This window comes from Trichosporon asahii (genome assembly GCF_000293215.1).
Source record: "Trichosporon asahii var. asahii CBS 2479 unplaced genomic scaffold scaffold00071, whole genome shotgun sequence".
Lineage (NCBI taxonomy): Eukaryota > Fungi > Basidiomycota > Tremellomycetes > Trichosporonales > Trichosporonaceae > Trichosporon > Trichosporon asahii.
Window position 1 is genome coordinate 1343890 of NW_014040854.1, and position 18144 is coordinate 1362033.

The 18144-nt window shown below is 61.4% G+C and overlaps 8 protein-coding genes across 8 annotated transcripts; 5 read left to right on the plus strand and 3 right to left on the minus strand.

Moving 5' to 3' along the window:
- Positions 1-212: 212 nt before the first annotated feature.
- On the plus strand, positions 213-771 carry A1Q1_05394 (uncharacterized protein; the record flags this gene model as incomplete). Its single annotated transcript, XM_014322126.1, has 2 exons — positions 213-350; positions 418-771. The coding sequence occupies 2 exons, from the start codon at positions 213-215 to the stop codon at positions 769-771; spliced, it is 492 nt and encodes a 163-aa protein (XP_014177601.1).
- A 279-nt stretch (positions 772-1050) lies between these two features.
- Positions 1051-1913, plus strand: A1Q1_05395 (uncharacterized protein; the record flags this gene model as incomplete). The annotated part of the gene is made up of 3 exons (XM_014322127.1): positions 1051-1256; positions 1294-1438; positions 1518-1913. 3 exons carry the CDS (start codon positions 1051-1053, stop codon positions 1911-1913), a joined length of 747 nt encoding a protein of 248 aa, XP_014177602.1.
- A 120-nt stretch (positions 1914-2033) lies between these two features.
- Positions 2034-6947, minus strand: A1Q1_05396 (pheromone transporter; the record flags this gene model as incomplete). The annotated part of the gene is made up of 2 exons (XM_014322128.1): positions 2034-5913; positions 5965-6947. The coding sequence occupies 2 exons, from the start codon at positions 6945-6947 to the stop codon at positions 2034-2036; spliced, it is 4863 nt and encodes a 1620-aa protein (XP_014177603.1).
- A 1695-nt stretch (positions 6948-8642) lies between these two features.
- A1Q1_05397 (mandelate racemase/muconate lactonizing enzyme) lies at positions 8643-10040 on the plus strand (the record flags this gene model as incomplete). Its single annotated transcript, XM_014322129.1, has 2 exons — positions 8643-8724; positions 8791-10040. The coding sequence occupies 2 exons, from the start codon at positions 8643-8645 to the stop codon at positions 10038-10040; spliced, it is 1332 nt and encodes a 443-aa protein (XP_014177604.1).
- Positions 10041-10244: 204 nt separating this feature from the next.
- Positions 10245-11201, minus strand: A1Q1_05398 (uncharacterized protein; the record flags this gene model as incomplete). The annotated part of the gene is made up of 1 exon (XM_014322130.1): positions 10245-11201. The coding sequence occupies one exon, from the start codon at positions 11199-11201 to the stop codon at positions 10245-10247; it is 957 nt and encodes a 318-aa protein (XP_014177605.1).
- A 578-nt stretch (positions 11202-11779) lies between these two features.
- A1Q1_05399 (uncharacterized protein) lies at positions 11780-12794 on the plus strand (the record flags this gene model as incomplete). The annotated part of the gene is made up of 3 exons (XM_014322131.1): positions 11780-11837; positions 12161-12313; positions 12460-12794. 3 exons carry the CDS (start codon positions 11780-11782, stop codon positions 12792-12794), a joined length of 546 nt encoding a protein of 181 aa, XP_014177606.1.
- A 121-nt stretch (positions 12795-12915) lies between these two features.
- A1Q1_05400 (uncharacterized protein) lies at positions 12916-15398 on the minus strand (the record flags this gene model as incomplete). The annotated part of the gene is made up of 5 exons (XM_014322132.1): positions 12916-13527; positions 13585-13627; positions 13699-14391; positions 14430-15333; positions 15392-15398. The coding sequence occupies 5 exons, from the start codon at positions 15396-15398 to the stop codon at positions 12916-12918; spliced, it is 2259 nt and encodes a 752-aa protein (XP_014177607.1).
- A 1284-nt stretch (positions 15399-16682) lies between these two features.
- Positions 16683-18102, plus strand: A1Q1_05401 (uncharacterized protein; the record flags this gene model as incomplete). The annotated part of the gene is made up of 3 exons (XM_014322133.1): positions 16683-16724; positions 16775-17936; positions 17990-18102. The coding sequence occupies 3 exons, from the start codon at positions 16683-16685 to the stop codon at positions 18100-18102; spliced, it is 1317 nt and encodes a 438-aa protein (XP_014177608.1).
- Positions 18103-18144: the final 42 nt, after the last annotated feature.

Here is an 18144-nt window from a genome sequence, read left to right on the forward strand (position 1 = left end):
TCCTGCCTCGCAGAGGTATACTCCCGACTGGCCCATGCTGCAGAACCCACGAAACATAGCGCGTTGGGGCGCGCGCATCGGCACGCGCAAATGGCTTGCGGCAGCAGAAGTTGACGATTATGCGATAATGGCTTCCGTGCTCGCTCCAGCTGTCCTAGACGCTGTCTTGGAACGGCAAGTGTACCCGACATCGCGATTCACTGACGCCCAGCATGTTTGACGCCCGTTGTCCCCCTGGAACTGGCCTCCGTGGTACGGCGCGGGGACCACATCCGGAGCGCCCCGGCCGTCGCTCATTCCAAGAGTGGCTCGACCTAACGACCGAGATCGTGCGCGAGGTATATGCCTCGGTAGGTCTCTTTCCCTTCTCCTACATTTTGTCGAGCGCCGCTCCTCCTTCTGCACGACTGACCCCAGGCCCTGTCCATCCTTCCGCCAGAGTATCAAGGGAAGGCGCCTCCGCTGCCCCGTGTCGGTACTTTCTGCCGCAACGTTATGAACGCGGAATGGTACCCCGTTCTGGACTCCTGGTATTACCCTGGCAGCTACGAGATGCTGCGTCCGATCCCGCTCGAGGAGCTCGGCATCTGCAACCCGATGGCCGATGGTAATCTCTCTGACGTGCAGGAATGCGCTCGCGTCGGACACGGCTGGGAGGAGCCGCCGCCGTTTGAGCTCCCTGTTCCCGAGGACTTTGTGGAGGAGATTGAGCTCAGCGAGGATGAGTTTGACAAGAGATTGGCTGAGCTGCAGCAGGAGGCGCACATCTGAGCTGCCGAGTAACGTTTAGGCAGTTCTGTCTGTAGCACTATGACGAACAAATTGTATTCATTGTAGCGTCTGAGCCTTCACTGTTAATCACGTCCAGAGAAGCGTCCTGATGAGATGAGTAGAGACATCAGTAGTGTGAGAATAACTACGGAGATCCACAACCGCGGCTGAGCTAGTCTGGAGATACAAGAGCATACAATCACCGCCCATGTCGTTTCTGCCCAATATTTGAGGTGACTGAACCACCCGAAGTCGTATTCTCCACCTCACCCGCCCGTCATGTCCCCATCACCCCCAGACCCAAGAGGCTTCCCTTGTTCGCAGACATACACTCCTGATAGGCCGTTGCCCAATTTTCCCCGCCATATCGCATGTTGGGGAGCGCGTGTGGGCACGCGCAAATGGAAGGCAGCGGCGAATATTGGCGACTTCGAGGCAATGGCTGCTGTCCTCGCTCCTGCCGTCTTGGATGCGGCGCTCGAACGGTAGGTCGCAGTCGCCGTTCACCACGCTGATCTCCAGAATGTACGACGCTCGCAAGCCCAAGGTCCCTGAGAAAGGCCACGGGAGCGAGGCGCGCCAACCTCATCCCGAGCGCCCCGGCCGCCGCACGTTCCAGGACTGGATCGACCTGACGACGCAGATCGTGCGAGAGGTGTATGCTTCTGTATGTTCTCTGTCCCATTTCAATCGCAGCGCGCGCGACGCGTGCGTCGCGTACGTTGCGTCAGCATGACTGACAGTAGGCTCTGTCCTCTCTGCCGCCAGAGTATCAAGCACGGGCACCGCCGCTGTCTCGCGTCGGAATTCTATGCCGTAACACCATGAACGCTGAGTGGTCGCCAAGCGTCGACTCGTCGTACTATCCCTGTAGTTACAACAGGTCACGCCCGATCCCCCTCGAGGAGCTCGAGCTCGCAGGGTGCGATCCGAGATCCGAAGCCAACTTCCCCGACGTACAGGAGTGGGTCCGTGTGGCGCGCGGCTGGGCTGAGCCGCCCCCATACGAGCTCCCGGTTGCGTGCCCCGTGGAGGAGATTGAGGTTAGCGAAGACGAGTATGAGGAGACGTTGGCCGAGTTTCAAAGGGAGGCGCGTATTCAGTGGAGATTGGTAGGGGCGGAGCCGCCGACCAACGCTTAGCCATCGCTTATTGTAGCATCATGATTGACCTGTAGCTACCACTCTGTGCATCAACTGTTGAGATATTCCGGACATCAGCTTGTCACTTCATTAGCCCACCGTCAGGCTCTAAGGCGACCATCACTCCCATTCGCCACTACGCATGAGTTGCGCAAACGTGCCGCCCTTCGCAATGAGACTCGCGTAGCTGCCATCCTCGGCGACGCGCCCGTCCTGGAGGCAGACGATGCGGTCGCACCGCTTCATCGCCTCGGTTGAGTGCGTGATGAAGAACGTGGTGCAGTCTCGGCTGATCGCATCGATCGTGTCGAGGATGATGCGCTGATTCTCGACGTCGAGCGCGCTGGTGCACTCGTCGAGAATGAGTATGCGGGGTTTGCGAATGAGCGCGCGCGCAATCTGGATACGCTGCGCCTGCCCGCCCGAAATCAGGGATGCGTTCTCGCCCAGCTTGGTCTGGTAGCCTTGCGGCAGGGACTCGATGAAGTCGTGAATGTTGGCGGCGCGGCATGCATCGTGCACCTCGGAGAGAGGCACGTCGACCTTGGCCCCGTAGCGCAGGTTGGCGAGCACAGTGTCGTCAAACAGGTTCGCAGTCTGAGATACGACGCCGATGTGACGGCGCAGCCACGACGCGCTGATGCTGCCCAGCGGCCGGTCGTCGAGAGTCACGCGCCCACTGCCAGGCTCGTACAGACGCTGAATGAGTGCAGCGACCGTACTCTTGCCGCATCCGCTGGAGCCTACAATAGCGACACACTCGCCACGCGTGACGGACAAGCTGAAATGCGCGAGGACAGTAACGTCCGGCCGCTCGGGGTAGGCAAACGAGACGTCCTCGAAGCGTACGTCGCCCGTAATAGTGGGGCGGGCGTCGCCGCGCGACTCTGCCGTGACGAGAGACAGCGTCGCGAGGCAGTGGAAGTCGCGTGCGGCGACCTTAGCCTTGGTCAGGAGCGGGAGGAAGATGAGCATCTGGCTGCTGAATGTGAGGCTGAAGAGCACGAGTGTGAGAACCTGGAGCGAGGCGGGGTACGTCATTGTGCCGTTTCCGATGAACGTTGCTGCCACGAAGAGGAGGAGTGCTTGCGCACACAGAGGCAGGCCGGCATTGGTTGCCTGCGCGATACTAACGACGAGCGCGGAGTGGAACCCGGAACTGCGACACTCGGTTGCCTCCCTCGCGAAGCGCTCGCGGAAGCAGTCTTCGAGCGCCATGCCCCGGATACCGCGAACATTGGCGAGTGTCTCGAAGAATGTCTTGGCGACGGCCTCGCGCCGGCCCTTGTTGCGCTCCTCCGCGCGCTGAACCGCCCCCTCAGCGAACGCATACATCGCTCCTACGACGGGAACGATGGAGATGCCGATGAGGGTCATCTGCCAGCCGACGACAAGGGCCCAAACGATGCCGAGCCCGATCATGATGCACGTCACCAGAATGGCGGGCACGATCATCGCGACCAGGTTCCGCATGTCCTCGACGTCCTTGACCAGGCGCTGCGTCAGCTGCGCTGGGGCGTTGGCGGAGGAGTCGAACCATCCCTTGTCCTGTGCCAGGATACGGGCGTATGTGTCGGCACGCATCTGTGCGTTCCACCGCGCCGCGACGGCCGCACCGCCGAAATGCTCCACCCACGCCGCAGCTGCCAGCCCCGCACTGAGGGCGATCAGAACGGCACCCTGCACAGCAATCTTGCCCGAGTCCTTCGTCCCGACGAGTGCGAGCAGCTGCGCGAGATAGAATGAGTAGATAGGGATGGCGGCTCCGTGTGCAACTGCGCCAAAGAGAGCGAGCCACAGCAGCGGCTTGGACGGCAGGGCAGGGTAGTATCGCCGGATAAGAGCGGTCAAGCCCGGCAACTTGCCAGATGCAGTTTCAGTCTCCGCTGGCGAATCGACGGCGTCGTGCTTCTCGTCCCCGAGCACGACGTCGACGAGCTCAAACTCTTCCACTCCATCCGTCTTGTCAAACTTGTCCTCCATCGACACGATGGAAACACGCGACGTTTCCCTCCGCCACGGAGAGGCATCGTACAGGCTGGCTTGACTTTCCTGGTGATGCAGCCTGACCGTGCTCGTGCTCGCACTCGCGCTGTGTCGTCGGTACGGCCCGTTGCCGAGGTCCTCGCTGGTCCACGATAGGCGCTTCTGCGCGCGCGTAAGGTTGTATGAGCTCGGCGGGGGCTGCATCGAGTGTCGCTGTTTGACGGGGGACCCAGCGGGGGCATGTCCAAGGTCGGATTCCACGACGAGGCTCTCCTGGCTGATGGATCGGGGTACGCTGCTCCCACTAACCTTGCGTGCGTGGCCGGGCGTGCCAGTCGTGTGTAGGATCATGCCTGCGCGCTTGACCTTGACGGGCGTCTTGTTCCGACGCTGCATCTCGACATTGCCTAGATCGGCGAGGGAGGCGATGCTGGCCGGCCGGCTGAGGTCAGGGCGGAGAGAGACGGTGCTCATATTCCAACCGACAATGCGGGAGAGCCTGCGCTCCCCAGGATCCGGTAGCGGCTTAGCGGGCGCAGGACGCCACTCAAAGTCATCACGCGGAGGGAGGGGCTGCGCCGCTTGCCTCGCTGCCATGTCCTGGAAGGGCCCCGCGCGCGCCTCGAGGTCATTCCGGAACCCGTGGTCGGCGACGACGCCCTCAGCCATGACGTACACGTAGTCCTGGGCTGTGATCTGTGACAAGTCGTGCGTGATGACAATTGTAGTGCTGCCGCGGCGCCACGCCTTGATTGCATTGAACACATCGACGCGGCTCGTTGCGTCGAGAGCGCTCGTCGCCTCGTCGAGAATCAACACGGTCGGGTCGCGGATTCTTGCGCGGGCAATCGCAAGTCGTTGTCGCTGTCCACCGCTCAGCTGCGAGCCTCCGGTGCCCAGCATCGTATCGTAACCCTCGGGAAGGGACTCGATGAAGTCATGTATCGATGCCATCCTGCACGCATCCACGACGTCGGCGCGTGTGATGTCTTCCGGCCGCCGGACCTCGCCGTACATGTCCGCGCCGGCGCCGACGATGCCCATAGCCACGTTGTCGTGCACGCTCATGTCGAACAGGATGCAGCCCTGCTGAACGGCTGCGACGTGTTGTCTCGTGTAGGTGTCGGGGAAGTTCTCGAGGGCCCTGTTGTCGAGCGAGATCGCGCCACGAACGGGCTTGTACATTCGCAACAGCAGCTGGGCAATAGTGGACTTGCCGCTGCCACTCCCGCCGACGATGAAGGTCGTCTCACCCTCGGGGAGGAACAGCGTAATGTCCCTTAGCACCGTGACGTCTGGCCGTGAGGGGTAGTGGAAGGACACGCGCTGGAAGTCGAACTGGCCTCGGAAGCGGCGGGGGCGATTCGGGTCCGTGTGCGAGTGCGGCAGCGGGCCGGAGCGGAACCCTCGCTTGTCGTAGTTTCCGTCTCGACTCTGGATGATCGAGAGGAGCGACGCGAGACTCGCATTGCCCTTGGTAAGAGTCGTGAGCTGGGGCATGACGCCCTGCAGCGCCATGGACGCCATGAGGCATGCCCAGATGACGGTCAAGACCTCGGCGGCTGGCGCTTTGCCGTCCGCAACAATCTTGGCGCCGTACCAGCATCCGACGGCGTACATGGCGAACATGAGGAAGTCTGTCGCGCCGAGGGAGGTCGCCCACACGTACCCCTGCTTCACTAGACTGTCTCGCGCTCCCTCCACTTCCTTCTTGAATCGCGCGACCTCTAGATCCTGCGCATTCTGCGCCTTCACCGTTGCCACGGCACTCGTTGCACGCTCGACAGAGGTGGACGCCTCAGCGAAGCACCGCCGCTCCACGTGGTACATTGGCTCGACAATGTACTGTGTCCCGGCCCCCGTGACCAGCATGAGTGGTACGGCGCTCAGCGTGACAATGGTCAGCACGGGCTGCTTCACAAGTGCGAGCACGAGGCACGCGACGAACGTCGCAACCCCTCCGAGCGTGTTCCCCGATGATGAGCCGGTTGCAGCACGCACTTCGTCTGTCTCCCTGCATATGTCAGCCCCGCCACTCCTTCAACTGTTCCTTAAGCCAACATACCTTGCAAACTTGCCCATGAGGCCAGCCGCCCCCACCGCTCCCGTCTCATCCCGCTCGGCGGTTCCCATGCCGAGATCATACCACTCCATCGGTTTCTCCTGCACGCCGTCGAACACCATCCTCCTCAGCCTGTTGGCCGTGAGCTCTCCGTATGTTACCCAAAGTGCATTCTTGGCGTAGGTGAAGCCAATGTTTGCCAACGCAATGATGACGACCTTGAGGATCACCTCGCGCTCGGTCTTCATCATCTTGTCCTTGTCCTCCTGCGTGCGCTGGGAGAGCCAGAACATGGCCATCCCGTTGAACGCTGATCCCATGAGCGTCGTCATGTATGGCGCGACCATGGCGGCGGCTAGCGCAAAGATGGTGGCGGGAATGAGACACCAGAGGCGTTCCTTGACGCTGGCGACGGTGTAGAGGCGCACCCAGCTTGGTCGGAGAGGTGGGAGAGGCGGCTCCACCAGTGTTTCGTCGGTTACGGAGCTGCCTCCGCTACCCGAAGGCACGGGGGAGGGCTTCGGCGAGGCCCCTTTCGGCAGTGCGAGGTGGTCCTTGACGGACATGTGGGCATTTGTGGGCGTCGTCGGCTCCGCATCGAGAGGATACGCCTGAGCCGGGATGGGAATGGGGGCCGAGATGAGCACCTCCTCGCGTTCGGGGCGCGAATCTCTCTCGCGCAGGGTGGCCAGCACAGTATCGGTCATGCGGCGCAGACTCTCGACGCCGCCATTGCTGGCCTGGGACGTGTCGGACGCAGTCCGAGAGTGTCGGCTGCCGCGGACCATGTTGTTCAGGAACCGCGACGGTGCACTCTGCGATCGACCATGGCTCAGTGTTCGAGCTCGCGGAGGAGGTCGAGGGAGTGGGTCCTGGGCTGGCACGATGTCCCGCAACTCGGGCGTTCGCGTACCCTCCTGGTGGAACGAGGTGTGCTCTATCAGTGTCGGGAGTGAAATCTCAAGTTTGCGTTGGTGTGGGGGCATGTCGGATTACTTGACCTCTATCGCTTCGTCTCGAGGTCGTGCTACCGGAGGTAGATAGGAACTTCGGAGTGTCGTTCGTGATCGTCAGAGTGTCAACAAGGGGAACTGGTGGCAAGTGAGAATGGTCAGTCACTGAGATAGAGACGGAGGGACTACCTCCATGTCAACTGAGATCATCGCCGGGCATACGGTGTCCCGTCGCCATTGTCTCCCTCCTGCTGGTCTGCAAACATGGGAAGTCAGGCTGCCAGGCCGACGGCGAGCTGCGGCGCAGATGAGCGGTCTTGCAGGCTGTTGGCCCCATTGTTGAGAGTCGGGGTATGCGGAATGTCGACGATGGATAGTTGTTGGCTTTGTCCAGCCGAAACGGTGAACGGTGTCCATCGTCAGATCGCGGCGCATCACCTCGATCCGCCCCGCAGAAGAGTTCTTCCATCCATTCCACGTTCGACGAAAGAACAATCACGACTTTGATGGAGATGTCTCACAGTGAAACACGCCCAGTCAAAAAGTGACCCGGCTCGGTGCGCTCAGTCCTCCAAACGATGCTTCCAATGCTGCCATCTTCTGCGCTCGATGCGGAAAGGGTGTGGTGACGACTGAGACACTGATGGTGGCGAGCAAGACATGGCGGGGAGGGTTGTTATTGTGCCTCACGGTCACTACCAGTCCATTCAAGCGTCCAAAGCGTCCGAGGGTTCCGTGCAGAAGACACTCGGTCATGCGGTATGAGGCGTCGGCTGCTCAACCATCTCAGCGGGCTGTCGACCTCGGATGACTAGCCAAACAGCCATAAAAAACGAAGTGGAGCGCTTCAGAGGTCGAAAGCCAAAAATAGTGGTACATGGTTCCGGCCGCCGTAGCTGCCCATTAACCACTGGTAAGTGTCCTGTCGTCAGAGTGTGGGGCACGATGCTGTCCGAAAATTGCAGTGGTCGCAACTAACGCAGAGCGTTTCAAACCGGATGCGGAGGCGAATAAGGAATCTCGAGGTCTTGATTCCAATGTGTCGTCCATCGAATGCCGTCTGCGTCGCTCGTGGCCCCGGATCTCGTCTTGCAAAGAGTGACCTTGCTTGAGTATCAACCCCGCGGTTAGAGGACAATAGGCGAGAGAGAATGGAGCGATACCGCGCCCGCGGCTCCGGATCGCCGGCCGATTTGTGCGCCATGCCGGAAAATCGGGTCTTCCCACGGTGACATCCGTCCACCGCACGTGCTGCCCACTTTCCCACGATACACCCCCAATTCTCCCACCGCAGCGTACGGTGGGCTGGGCCAGGATGCGCGAGGCACCGGCGGCAGCGGGCCGGGCCCCCGGGCGCACCGGAGGAGCTGCCGGGCTTCTGCCGACAGATGCCGGTCTTTCGGCCCCCTTGTATGCCCAGGCGCCGACCCCGCGGAAGCGGGGTTTTGCGGTGGTGCGGGGTCTCGGCGTGATTTGCGAGAGAACCACACGCAAACGTTATATACAGAAGACAGTGGAGTAACTCTCGGTATCTCATCATATCTCTCCCAACATGGCTGGTACCGGCAAGATCAAGTCTTTTACTGTCCACGGTGGGTTCTAACTCCCCAGGTTGAGCTGACGGAGCAGATGTCCGATTCCCGACTGTGAGTTGAGATACCCCGAGGAGGTGGGAAAGCGGACGGTGGACTGACGGAGCAGAACGTCAATGGGGACGGCACCGACGCCATGAACAAGGAGTGCGACTACTCCGCCGCCTACGTCGTGCTTGAGACGGATACTGGTCTCCAGGGCCACGGCATGACCTTCAGTGAGTTGCAGTCCGCCGGCAATTCGGCATGGCATCACACGAGCACAGAACGGCACTGACGTTCAGCAATCGGCCGCGGCAACGACATCGTTTGCTACGCCGTCAAGGCGGTCGCCGAGCGCCTCGTCGGCCAGAGCGCCGAGGACTTCTTCGCGGACATGGGCGCGTTCTGGGAGTACCTCGTTTCGGACCCTCAGCACCGATGGCTGGGTCCCGAGAAGGGCGTTATTTCGCTCGCGACTGCGGCCGTCTCCAACGCCGTCTGGGACATGTACGCCAAGGCCCGCGGCAAGCCTCTTTGGAAGCTTATCTGCGACTTCTCCCCGGAGGAGTTTGTCCGTGCCACCTCGTTCCGCTACATCACCGACGCCATCACTCGCGAGGAGGCGCTCGCGCTCCTGAAGGAGAAGGAGGCGGGCAAGAAGGCGCGCGAGGCCGAGGTCATCGAGAAGGGATATCCTGCCTACACGACCTCGGTCGGCTGGCTGGGATACAGCGACGAGAAGGTCGAGCGGCTCACGAAGGAGGCGCTCGTGCAGGGCTTCTCGCACTTCAAGCTCAAGGTCGGAGCTGATGTCGAGGACGACCTGAGGCGTGGCCAGCTCATCCGCTCCATCATCGACAACCCCGCCAACATGACGCGCGAGATCGACCCCAAGACGACAGAGGGCAAGAACCCCGGCCCGACGGGATGCGTGCTCATGGTCGACGCGAACCAGGTCTGGGACGTCGAGCAGGCGATCGAGTACATGGAAAAGCTCTCGCCGCTGAAGCCGTGGTTCATCGAGGAGCCTACCGCTCCCGATGACGCGGTCGGCCACGCCGCGATCCGCAAGGGCCTCAAGCCCTTCGGTATCGGCGTCGCGACGGGCGAGCACGCCCACAACCGCATGACGTTCAAGCAGCTGCTCATGCTCGACGCCATCGACGTTGCCCAGATCGACTCGTGCCGCATGAGCGGCATCAACGAGATTCTCGCCGTCCTCCTCATGAGCGCCAAGAAGGGCGTGCCCGTGTGCCCGCATGCGGGTGGCGTTGGCCTCTGCGAGCTCGTCGTCCACCTCTCCCTCATCGACTTCATCTGCGTCAGCGGAACGATGGACAGGCAGGTCCTCGAGTGGGTCGACCACCTCCACAAGCAGTTCCAGTACCCCGTCTCCATCAACCAGAACGGACGGTACAACGTTCCCCTCGACCCGAGGGGTGGGTACAGCATCGAGATGAAGCCCGAGGCCATCAAGACCTTCTCGTACCCCAACGGACCGTACTGGGTTGCGGCGGCCAAGGGGGAGGCACCCATTGTTGACCTCGACTAGAGAAAGTAGTAGATCAGTAAGAAGTAGACAAGGTAACGGTAACGACTCTGCATGTAACAAAGCATATCTTCTCCTCAGTGGCTCGAGAGGTCGTGGTCTCTCCTCGCCGGGGTGGTGGCCGTGATCATGGCCCACCCCAAAGCCGTACCGCAACTGTGTGATACAGGTTACAGGATGTTCAGCCGTAGTGTACGCAAGACATAGTTACTTCCGAGTCCACCGATGAAGGGCCGGCATCTCCCAAGCGAGTTCGTAAAGATCGTCGTGCACCTCGTTCCTCCACTGGTCGACAGAGAGATATCGCATCTTCTCGTCCATGATGTCGTAAACAGGAGCGAAGTCGTCCCCGTCACATTCGCGATAATACACCTCGTCCTCCACGCTCTCCTCAAACTTGTGTCGAAACTCATCCCTCCTCTGATCAGGCAGATTGACGATCGTGACCCTCTTCGTGTCTTCGTACGAGAGGAACTCGGCGAGTTCCCTCGCAAGCTGGCGGTACCCGAACCGATCTTCCGAATCCACGTTGGGTTCGTCGCTGAGCTCTTGTCGTATGGCGTCATCCAACCGCTGGTCGAAGATCACGATGACTTCCCCACCGTCTCGTGGAGGGAGGCCGAACTCGTCGATCTCGAGCAGGCCTAGTTCGTACGGAACGGGTAGGATCACCGTATCCCCAATGACGGCACCGAAGGCGGCATACCGGAACTGGTCCATATTCATCTCCCGTGGTCGCGTGATCTGGCTGATGAGTACCGGCACGACGGGCGAGAACTGCAGTCGGTCGATGGTGCGGCCGATGAGCTGCTCGCTTTCCTGATCAAACACGCGAGCGACCTGGACGTTGTGGAACGCAATTTCCGGTCCCAGCAGGTCAATCGGCTGGTTCACTCCGCCCTCGCCCTTTCGCATGTCAAGCGCCATCACGCGCGCAGAGAGCTCGGGATCTCCAGCATACGGGAGGGAGACGTGCCCGACTGCAGTGTAGATACGCCGCGGACGCAGCACGATCACGACGTGTTCGCAGATCAGGTTGTCGACGTATTCCTTCAGCTCGTGGCACGTCGCGCGCAGAGCCGGCAGGTCCTCATCGGTCACTGCGGACAGTATGGACGCCCAGATGTGAGGAAAGTCTCGTCGTGGTATCGGCGAGGCCTCCATGTTACTGTGTGAGACGATTGAGAGAAGGAGTGAGTGGGTTGTTGCTAACAACCATCTTCGACCCAGTCCAGTCAACTTTGCGGCAGTGGTGCCTCTCGGACTGTTGATCCGCTGCATGCCGTCGGACGCGCAAGCAGGTGGTGCGCGGTCTTGGGCTGTACGCCGCGCCGTGCCTGTGATATCTGCGACACTCCGGGGTTGCTTTTCGTCGTTCGTTTCCGGCGGAAAGGTGCACATGCGAGCGCAAGGGGAGTGCGTCGACTGCGGGCGGGTTAGGATCCCTCCTCCCCTGGCTCTCCCCCTCCTTTCATGCATGTCCTCCCGCTGGCTCTTCGCTCATCGGTTGAGACTATGCACTGCCGCCCAGCTTGATCGCGCTCGCATCGCTATCTTTATCTGGGTGGGTCAACTCCTGATATCGCCACTTGTTGCCACATGGCTAGCCGATCCCTGAATCGCCACTGACCGATGTCGAGTGTTTCGGAATTCCTACGTCACTCACCGACACCGTCTTCCGAACGGATCAACGTTCAAGCTCGGCCCGTAGCGACGGCCTCCTTGCAACCACACATTTCACCATGCCCCTCGACACAAGTGCGACTGATCAACTCTCCGCACCGGACTCGCGCAACGATGGTGAGTAGCGATACTCTTAAGGGGAGGGCTGTGCGGAATCCGTCGCTCGTCGGTCGCCGAGTACTTGAGACGAGAGGGGCGGTGTCGTCGTCGGCCTTCGGCGTGTGCTGCCATTGGCGACATGGTCGTGAATCATGAGGTCCGCATGGACATCGGCTGAAGACGAGCGAGCAGGGCAGGCGGAGGAAGGGAGGTAGAAGAGGAGAGCAAGGCAGACGGAGGAAGGCGGAGAAGGTGCTGCTTTTCGACGATGCGGGAATGGAGAAGTGAGGGAGCAAGAGGATCACCAGCTTCTTGGTAGATGAATTCGAGCTGATAAGCAGTACCTGCCGAGGACCCTGTCCCTCTCCTCGATGCCGCCGACGGAACGACGAAGCCTGAACCGAAGCTCAAGAGCCGCGAGGACCTTCGACGTCTGAACCGCCGCGCGACCCAGGACGGCATGTACGGCGGCATGCTGGGTGGAGGTGCTCTCAGTATGTGTTTAAACCTCGAGCTCGCCGGCCGCCGACAACGAGCTGACAGCAGCCTTGCTCGCCCACCGTTTTGGCATGCCCAAGAACGGCCTCGTCATCACTTTCCTGCGTAAGCTGTACCGTGGACTTTCGCCAACTAACCCCAGTCTCGTCAACGGGCATCTCCTTCCTCACCACACGGCACATGATCCGCTCAGCACTGGGTGAGCATTACGACTATATCCAGTCCCGGCAAGAAGCGACTGGTGGCATGCGCGATCGTGCAGACGGTGACTCGCCTCTTGCGCCAGTTTCGCCGCTCGCGCCCGTTGATGCTGAGGCCGAGCGCCGGCGCAAACTCGCCGAGGAGCTTAGTAACCTTGGCAAGCCGCGGCCACGGACCATGTTCACGAAGGGCAAGGGACTCGAGGGCGAGGTCGAGGAGCAGCAGGAGATGGTCGACCCGTACCTCCGCTCTGGAGTGCCGCGGCGCGAGATCTAAGGGGTATGTAGGATGGAAAGAAGGTCATTGTATGCATACATTCTAAGGCTTATGTGAAAGATTGTGCTGATAGCGGGGCTGGTGTCAGCTTCGAAGGGTGGCATCCCAGCTCACCAGGGGATTACACCTGTGTCCGATCAGAGGAGGCGTCGTCCTCGTCGTGCTCCTCTCCCTCGTCCGGGTGACTCGGCTCGTCCGCCTCGGCGGTGCCCTCGGAGCCCTCCTCTTCTTCCTCAATCCTGTCGTGGTTGAACTCGGGCTCCGGACTCTTGAGCACCTGTCCCGTGAGGTCATCTCTTCTCTCCCCAGGGCTGGCGGGCGAGACAGACAGGTCCCTCGCTGACGCCGAGTTCATGACGCTCTCGACGCTGGCACCAGCGAGCGAGTCGGTGCGCACGGCATCGATTCTGTCCCTGTGCTCCTTGTCGTTCCCGTCTGTGATCGACAACCGGGCGACCTTCTCGTCGAGCGAGGGCTGCCAGACCAGCGAGGCGATGGAGGCGCTTCGGCTCGCGGGATGTGGGCTCCAAACGAGAGAGGCTGATCGTGATTTAGGATACAGCGAGGAAGGACGCCGAGATGATGCTCTCGACGCCGCACCGCTCGCCCACCCCGGCCCGGTCACCGGTCCTGGCGCCGGCGCATCAGGTGACGAGAGCATGAGTAACAAATTCTTGAGATTGGGCAGCGTCTGCCGCAAGTCGAGCATGCGCAAATCCCACTCGTGCATGAGCTGGTGTCAGCTTGAACCAAGCAGCGAGCTGCAGCTGGGATGTCAGTTTGTACTTACGAGCTCAATGTCCTTGTTCAGCAGGAACACGGCGTATTCGTATCTATACCGTTCCACGTTCTTGCCGTACAGTGGGAATCTGGTGTCAGTTCGAAGGGTGCCAGGCGAACTTACGACCTCGGACCCTGCATGACGCTGACGACATCGCGGACGTGTGACCGCGAGCCACCGTAGGTGACGGGATATGCCAGTCCGGCGGCAGGACCGCCCAGGTTGCTGATGAGCTGGACAAGGAGCGCAGCATAGCCTAGTGCTGCGCTGGTTGTTCGCTCGTCTATCCGAGGGCATCCCTCGGGCGTCTGGGCCGGCGGAAGAGACAACGGTGGTGCCGGATCCTTCGCCCCCAACGGGACCGGCAGTGGTACACCCAAGATGGAATAGATCAGCGTACCCGCATCCACGGGCTCGATGGGGAAGAGTTGGTCGAGGGCTTGGGCGTGCTGAGCCCGCTTGGCGTGGATTGCTGGTAGAATCTCGGTACGTTTCGCCTCAACCTCGGCGATCTCGTTGGCAAGCTCGCTCGCTTGACCCCGCGTGATCTCTGTCCGCTCAATGGCGGCGTCGAGGAGCGCTCTCCGAGCACTGAGGCGGGAGCGATGCAACGTATTCCGTGCCCGTGCCTCTTCTGTGCTGTGGTCCACCTCGGCGACGCGGTCGCGCACCCACTTCGTTTTGAGCGCGAGTTCGCTCATGTCCCTTCGCAGAGTCGAGCGGTCCGCGTCCGCCTGCAGCAGCGCATCGATCTGGCCCTGCAACTCCGCAATCTGGCGCTGCGTCTCAGCAATGGCGGATTGAATAGACACAAGTCTGGTTGTCAGCTCAACTGCAAAGTCCCAAAAGCTCACTGATGCAACGCCCCTGCATTTGCTCCCTTCTTCATGCGGGTCTCGCGAAGGCTCCGCTCGACGACACCCTTCATCAAGTCCCGCTTCGGCGGCTCGGTCCCCGGCGGCGGGAGACAGAACTTCATCCTGGGATGCGTCGACAACGTGAGCTCGATCGTATTCGGCGGCAGCGGCGTATCGGCAGGCACAGGCACGAGCTGCGTTAGGTCAACGAGGCCGCCAGCACCTCGCAGTCGACGCCAGCGTCCCCTTTCCTCAACCCAGACCCCTATGTCGACTGAGGTGCCCGCTCTCTCCGTCCCGGTCAGCCAGGGGGCGAAGTCACCCTCGGGGTCTAAGTTACGAAAGCGCGGGTTCGTGGACGGCGAGTGAATCGGAGAAAAGAAGAAAGGTACCGGTGCCGGTCGTCCGGACTGCGGCGCGAGACCCATCGTCGACCTCCGTGCTGCCACCGGTCTCCGTGCTGGGCTCGAAGAGCCCGACGCCGTCCCGCCCTTCTTCTCCTTCTTCGGCTGGTCGGCGCGCGTTTCCCGGTCCTCAGGCATGGGCGGGAGAGACGTCGTGCGGCTTCTCGTGACGGCCGGTCGCTTCAAGTTCGGCGACCCCGGGGACAAGTGTGCTGGTGGGTTCTTATCCCCATTGGTTATTGCCTCCGGTACTGTCATCGTTATGAAGCACTTGGCGAGCGGTCGTGCAGGCACCTCCTCCGGTTCCGGGCTGCCGGCTGGTCCAACTTGGATGTGCGGGTGCTTCCCCTCTCCGGCCAGCGTCGGGGCACGGGCTCGCGCGACTGGCCTATCATGGGCCGATATCGAGCTCGCTCTCCGCGCCCGCGGCGACGAAAGGAAGCCCGACGACTTGGCGGGGCTCGGCACCTCGAGTGTGAGCTCGTGCACGCCGACCCCTGAGATGTGTCGGATGCGCGGCTGCCGTTAGCTAAAGGGGGTGCAAGAAGAGCTCACCTCCCATGCTGGGTGCGCCGATTCGGCGTCGTCCATGGGCGTCGGAGTTAGAGGTTGGTCGCGGCTAAGCTTGCGAGGATGCCGTTGTAATTATGGTGAGCTTGGTTAGCGATGGTCATCAACGTCACAGCTCGAGATGGCGAGACTTATCTCGACCCTCCAGTTAAGCTGATCGAAACATGATCATCGTCGCTTCTCTATGCACGGGTGGCGTAGCGTTATCGAGCTTGGTGGTATCATCAGAATAACTTCAGTGTATGGCTGGGTAGCACTGCAGAAGTATGCATGTTGTCGTGGGCGGCGCAAGAGCAGGCGACGCCGAGATCTTATCTTTACGAGGGGTCACCGACGGGTCAGGGAATTACCGAGGATGACCCGGTGACCTGGGCCGGAGGGCGGTGTGCTAGAGTCCGATCCGTCTCGCCATCTCCCTCATTGTGAAGCCTCCTTCGCTGAGAACGCCTTCCTCCTTGCTCCTCAAGTCATCAAACCAGTAACAGCAAGGAACAGCCCCACTTCTTTCCTTCCTTTGACGGTGAGTACGCGGAAAGGAGGCCGCGTCAGCTCACGTGACGCGGCTTCGGCCGGCCTCGATCGCCGCCGGCCCCGGGCGGCCAACGCGTTGCTTACAATGCTGACTTGATCTTTCCAGAAACCCTATCCTCATCCTGATTGTATGCGCGACTGGGCCCCGTCTGCCTTTTATATCTCTTTCCTCGTCATCACGACCCCGCACGAATAACGACCCCACGGCCAGGCCGACGGCGACGCCACTGACTCAGCCGCTAGAAGGTACCAGACGAGCCAGATCACGAGCCAGACAAGCGCCTTGCGCGCCTCGATCAACTGCCCGCGGTCGAGCAATACCCCATCGCACCCCATCACAGGCAGCTCAGCAGTTTGAACTGGCCTTGTCCTGTCTTCAACTCGTCACCTCAGTGCCGCGATGAGCAATGACCCGGCCCGGCCGCGGGGCATGCCGATCCGTAAGCTGAATGTGGAGGTCCGAGCGCTGACCCCAGTCTCCGGACCGCCGCCAGTGGTCGTCGGAAGTTGTATGTCCAACAGCTCGCAGACCCTCGAGCCTAGCTGACAGCAGCGTGCCGGAAATGCGCCAAAGAGTTCAACGCGCTCTGGCGCCGCGGCCATGCGTGTGGCCATTGCGGACATGAGTTCTGCTCCGGCTGTCTCGAGGGACAGGCGCTGATGCCGCGCCGAAATCGGAGTAGCCAGGGACCGCTGGCAGAGATCCGGGGAGCACTTGGCCGACAGCCCCAGAGCACGGGGTACGATGTGGAGAATGTGTGCGCGTACTGTCTGTCCATGTTGCAGGGTGAGTGAGGTCGAGCGCAGGGCTATTCCGCACCGCCCTGCTACCTCTAGCTGAGTGGAGGGAAGGCAGCGGAAGCTGGACGTAACCCTCATCAGCTAACCCCAGTCACCGCCGCGCCTGTCCAAACCCTCCGCACGCTCCCGCTGAAGCGGCTGAAGGACTATCTGGCAGCCTACGACATCCCCGCAGTAGGCGTGAAGGAGAAGGAAGACCTCGTCGAGGCGGCCGTGAGGGCGCGAAACCCCTCAACGGGCACGTTGACACCAGCGCACGAGTCGTACTTCCGCCGCAAGTCGGTGCCGGGCGCACGTCGGCGGGCTCCGCCCTCCTCCTCTGGTCCAAGTAATAACACCACGGGGACGAACACGACATCGTCATCGACGCCGCCCTGGGCCGGCCGCATTCCCCGGCCAAGCCACCTCGGTCCGGGATCGCACCGGTATTTTCAGCGGCCGCTGTCGCCTGCTGAACTGCAGGAGTACAGGCAATGGTATCAGGAGCAGTACGGGCGTCCTTCGCCACCGTCTGATTCGCAACCTCAGCCTCAGCCTCAGCCTCAGCCCCAGCCGCAGGCCCGACCTCCGCCGCCACGACCGCAACCACAACCCCAGCCGCAGCCGCAAGCCCGGCCGCAAGCCCGTCCCCAAGCCCGTCCCCAAACCCAACAGCAGGCGCCGAAACCGACGCCCAAGCCGACACCGAAATCGCCTCCACCCCCAGTGCCAACGCTCATGAGTCTTGTCCCGCTGCCGCGAAGCTACCTCAGTTCTCTAAGTATAGGCACGCTGAAAGCGATTCTGTACGAGAACCACGTACACGTGGATTTCTCGCAGGTTCTCGAGAAGTCCGAGCTCGTGGCACGCGTGGCCGAACTCGTCGAGGACGAGCGGAAGAGACTCGAGCGCCAGAGGTGGGAGGAGGAGAGGGAGGAGCGCGCTGAGCGGCTGGTGCGCGGCGAGATGTCCCCTGGCCCCAGCGGTCTGGACGGGGACCTGATCGACCTGATGGGAGACGCAGAGCCTATCGATATTCCCGCCGCTGGAGACGGTGTACGGAGCGATAACGGGAGCGGGAGCGAACCCCGTGGTGCGCGATCACCCAGGTCGCCGCCCACCGGCCCCCAAGCTGAGGATCGCGGGTTGTGTGTCGTGTGTCAGGACGAGGAGGCGACGCTCGCCGTTGTGGATTGTGGCCATCTGGCCATGTGTGCGCGTAAGTGTTCCCCTTTCTCTCGTTCCCCAGCTGTGCTCTCGGCGGTGTGTTAGCTGACTCCAGACTGCTCCGACCTCGTCATGGCGACGACGAAGGCTTGTCCCATGTGTCGGACGAGGATTGTGACGCCGCAACGGCTTATCAGGATTTACCGGGTGTAGAGTAGGAAGAGCGCGTTGAAGAGAGCGGAGGGATAGGCAGAAGCACA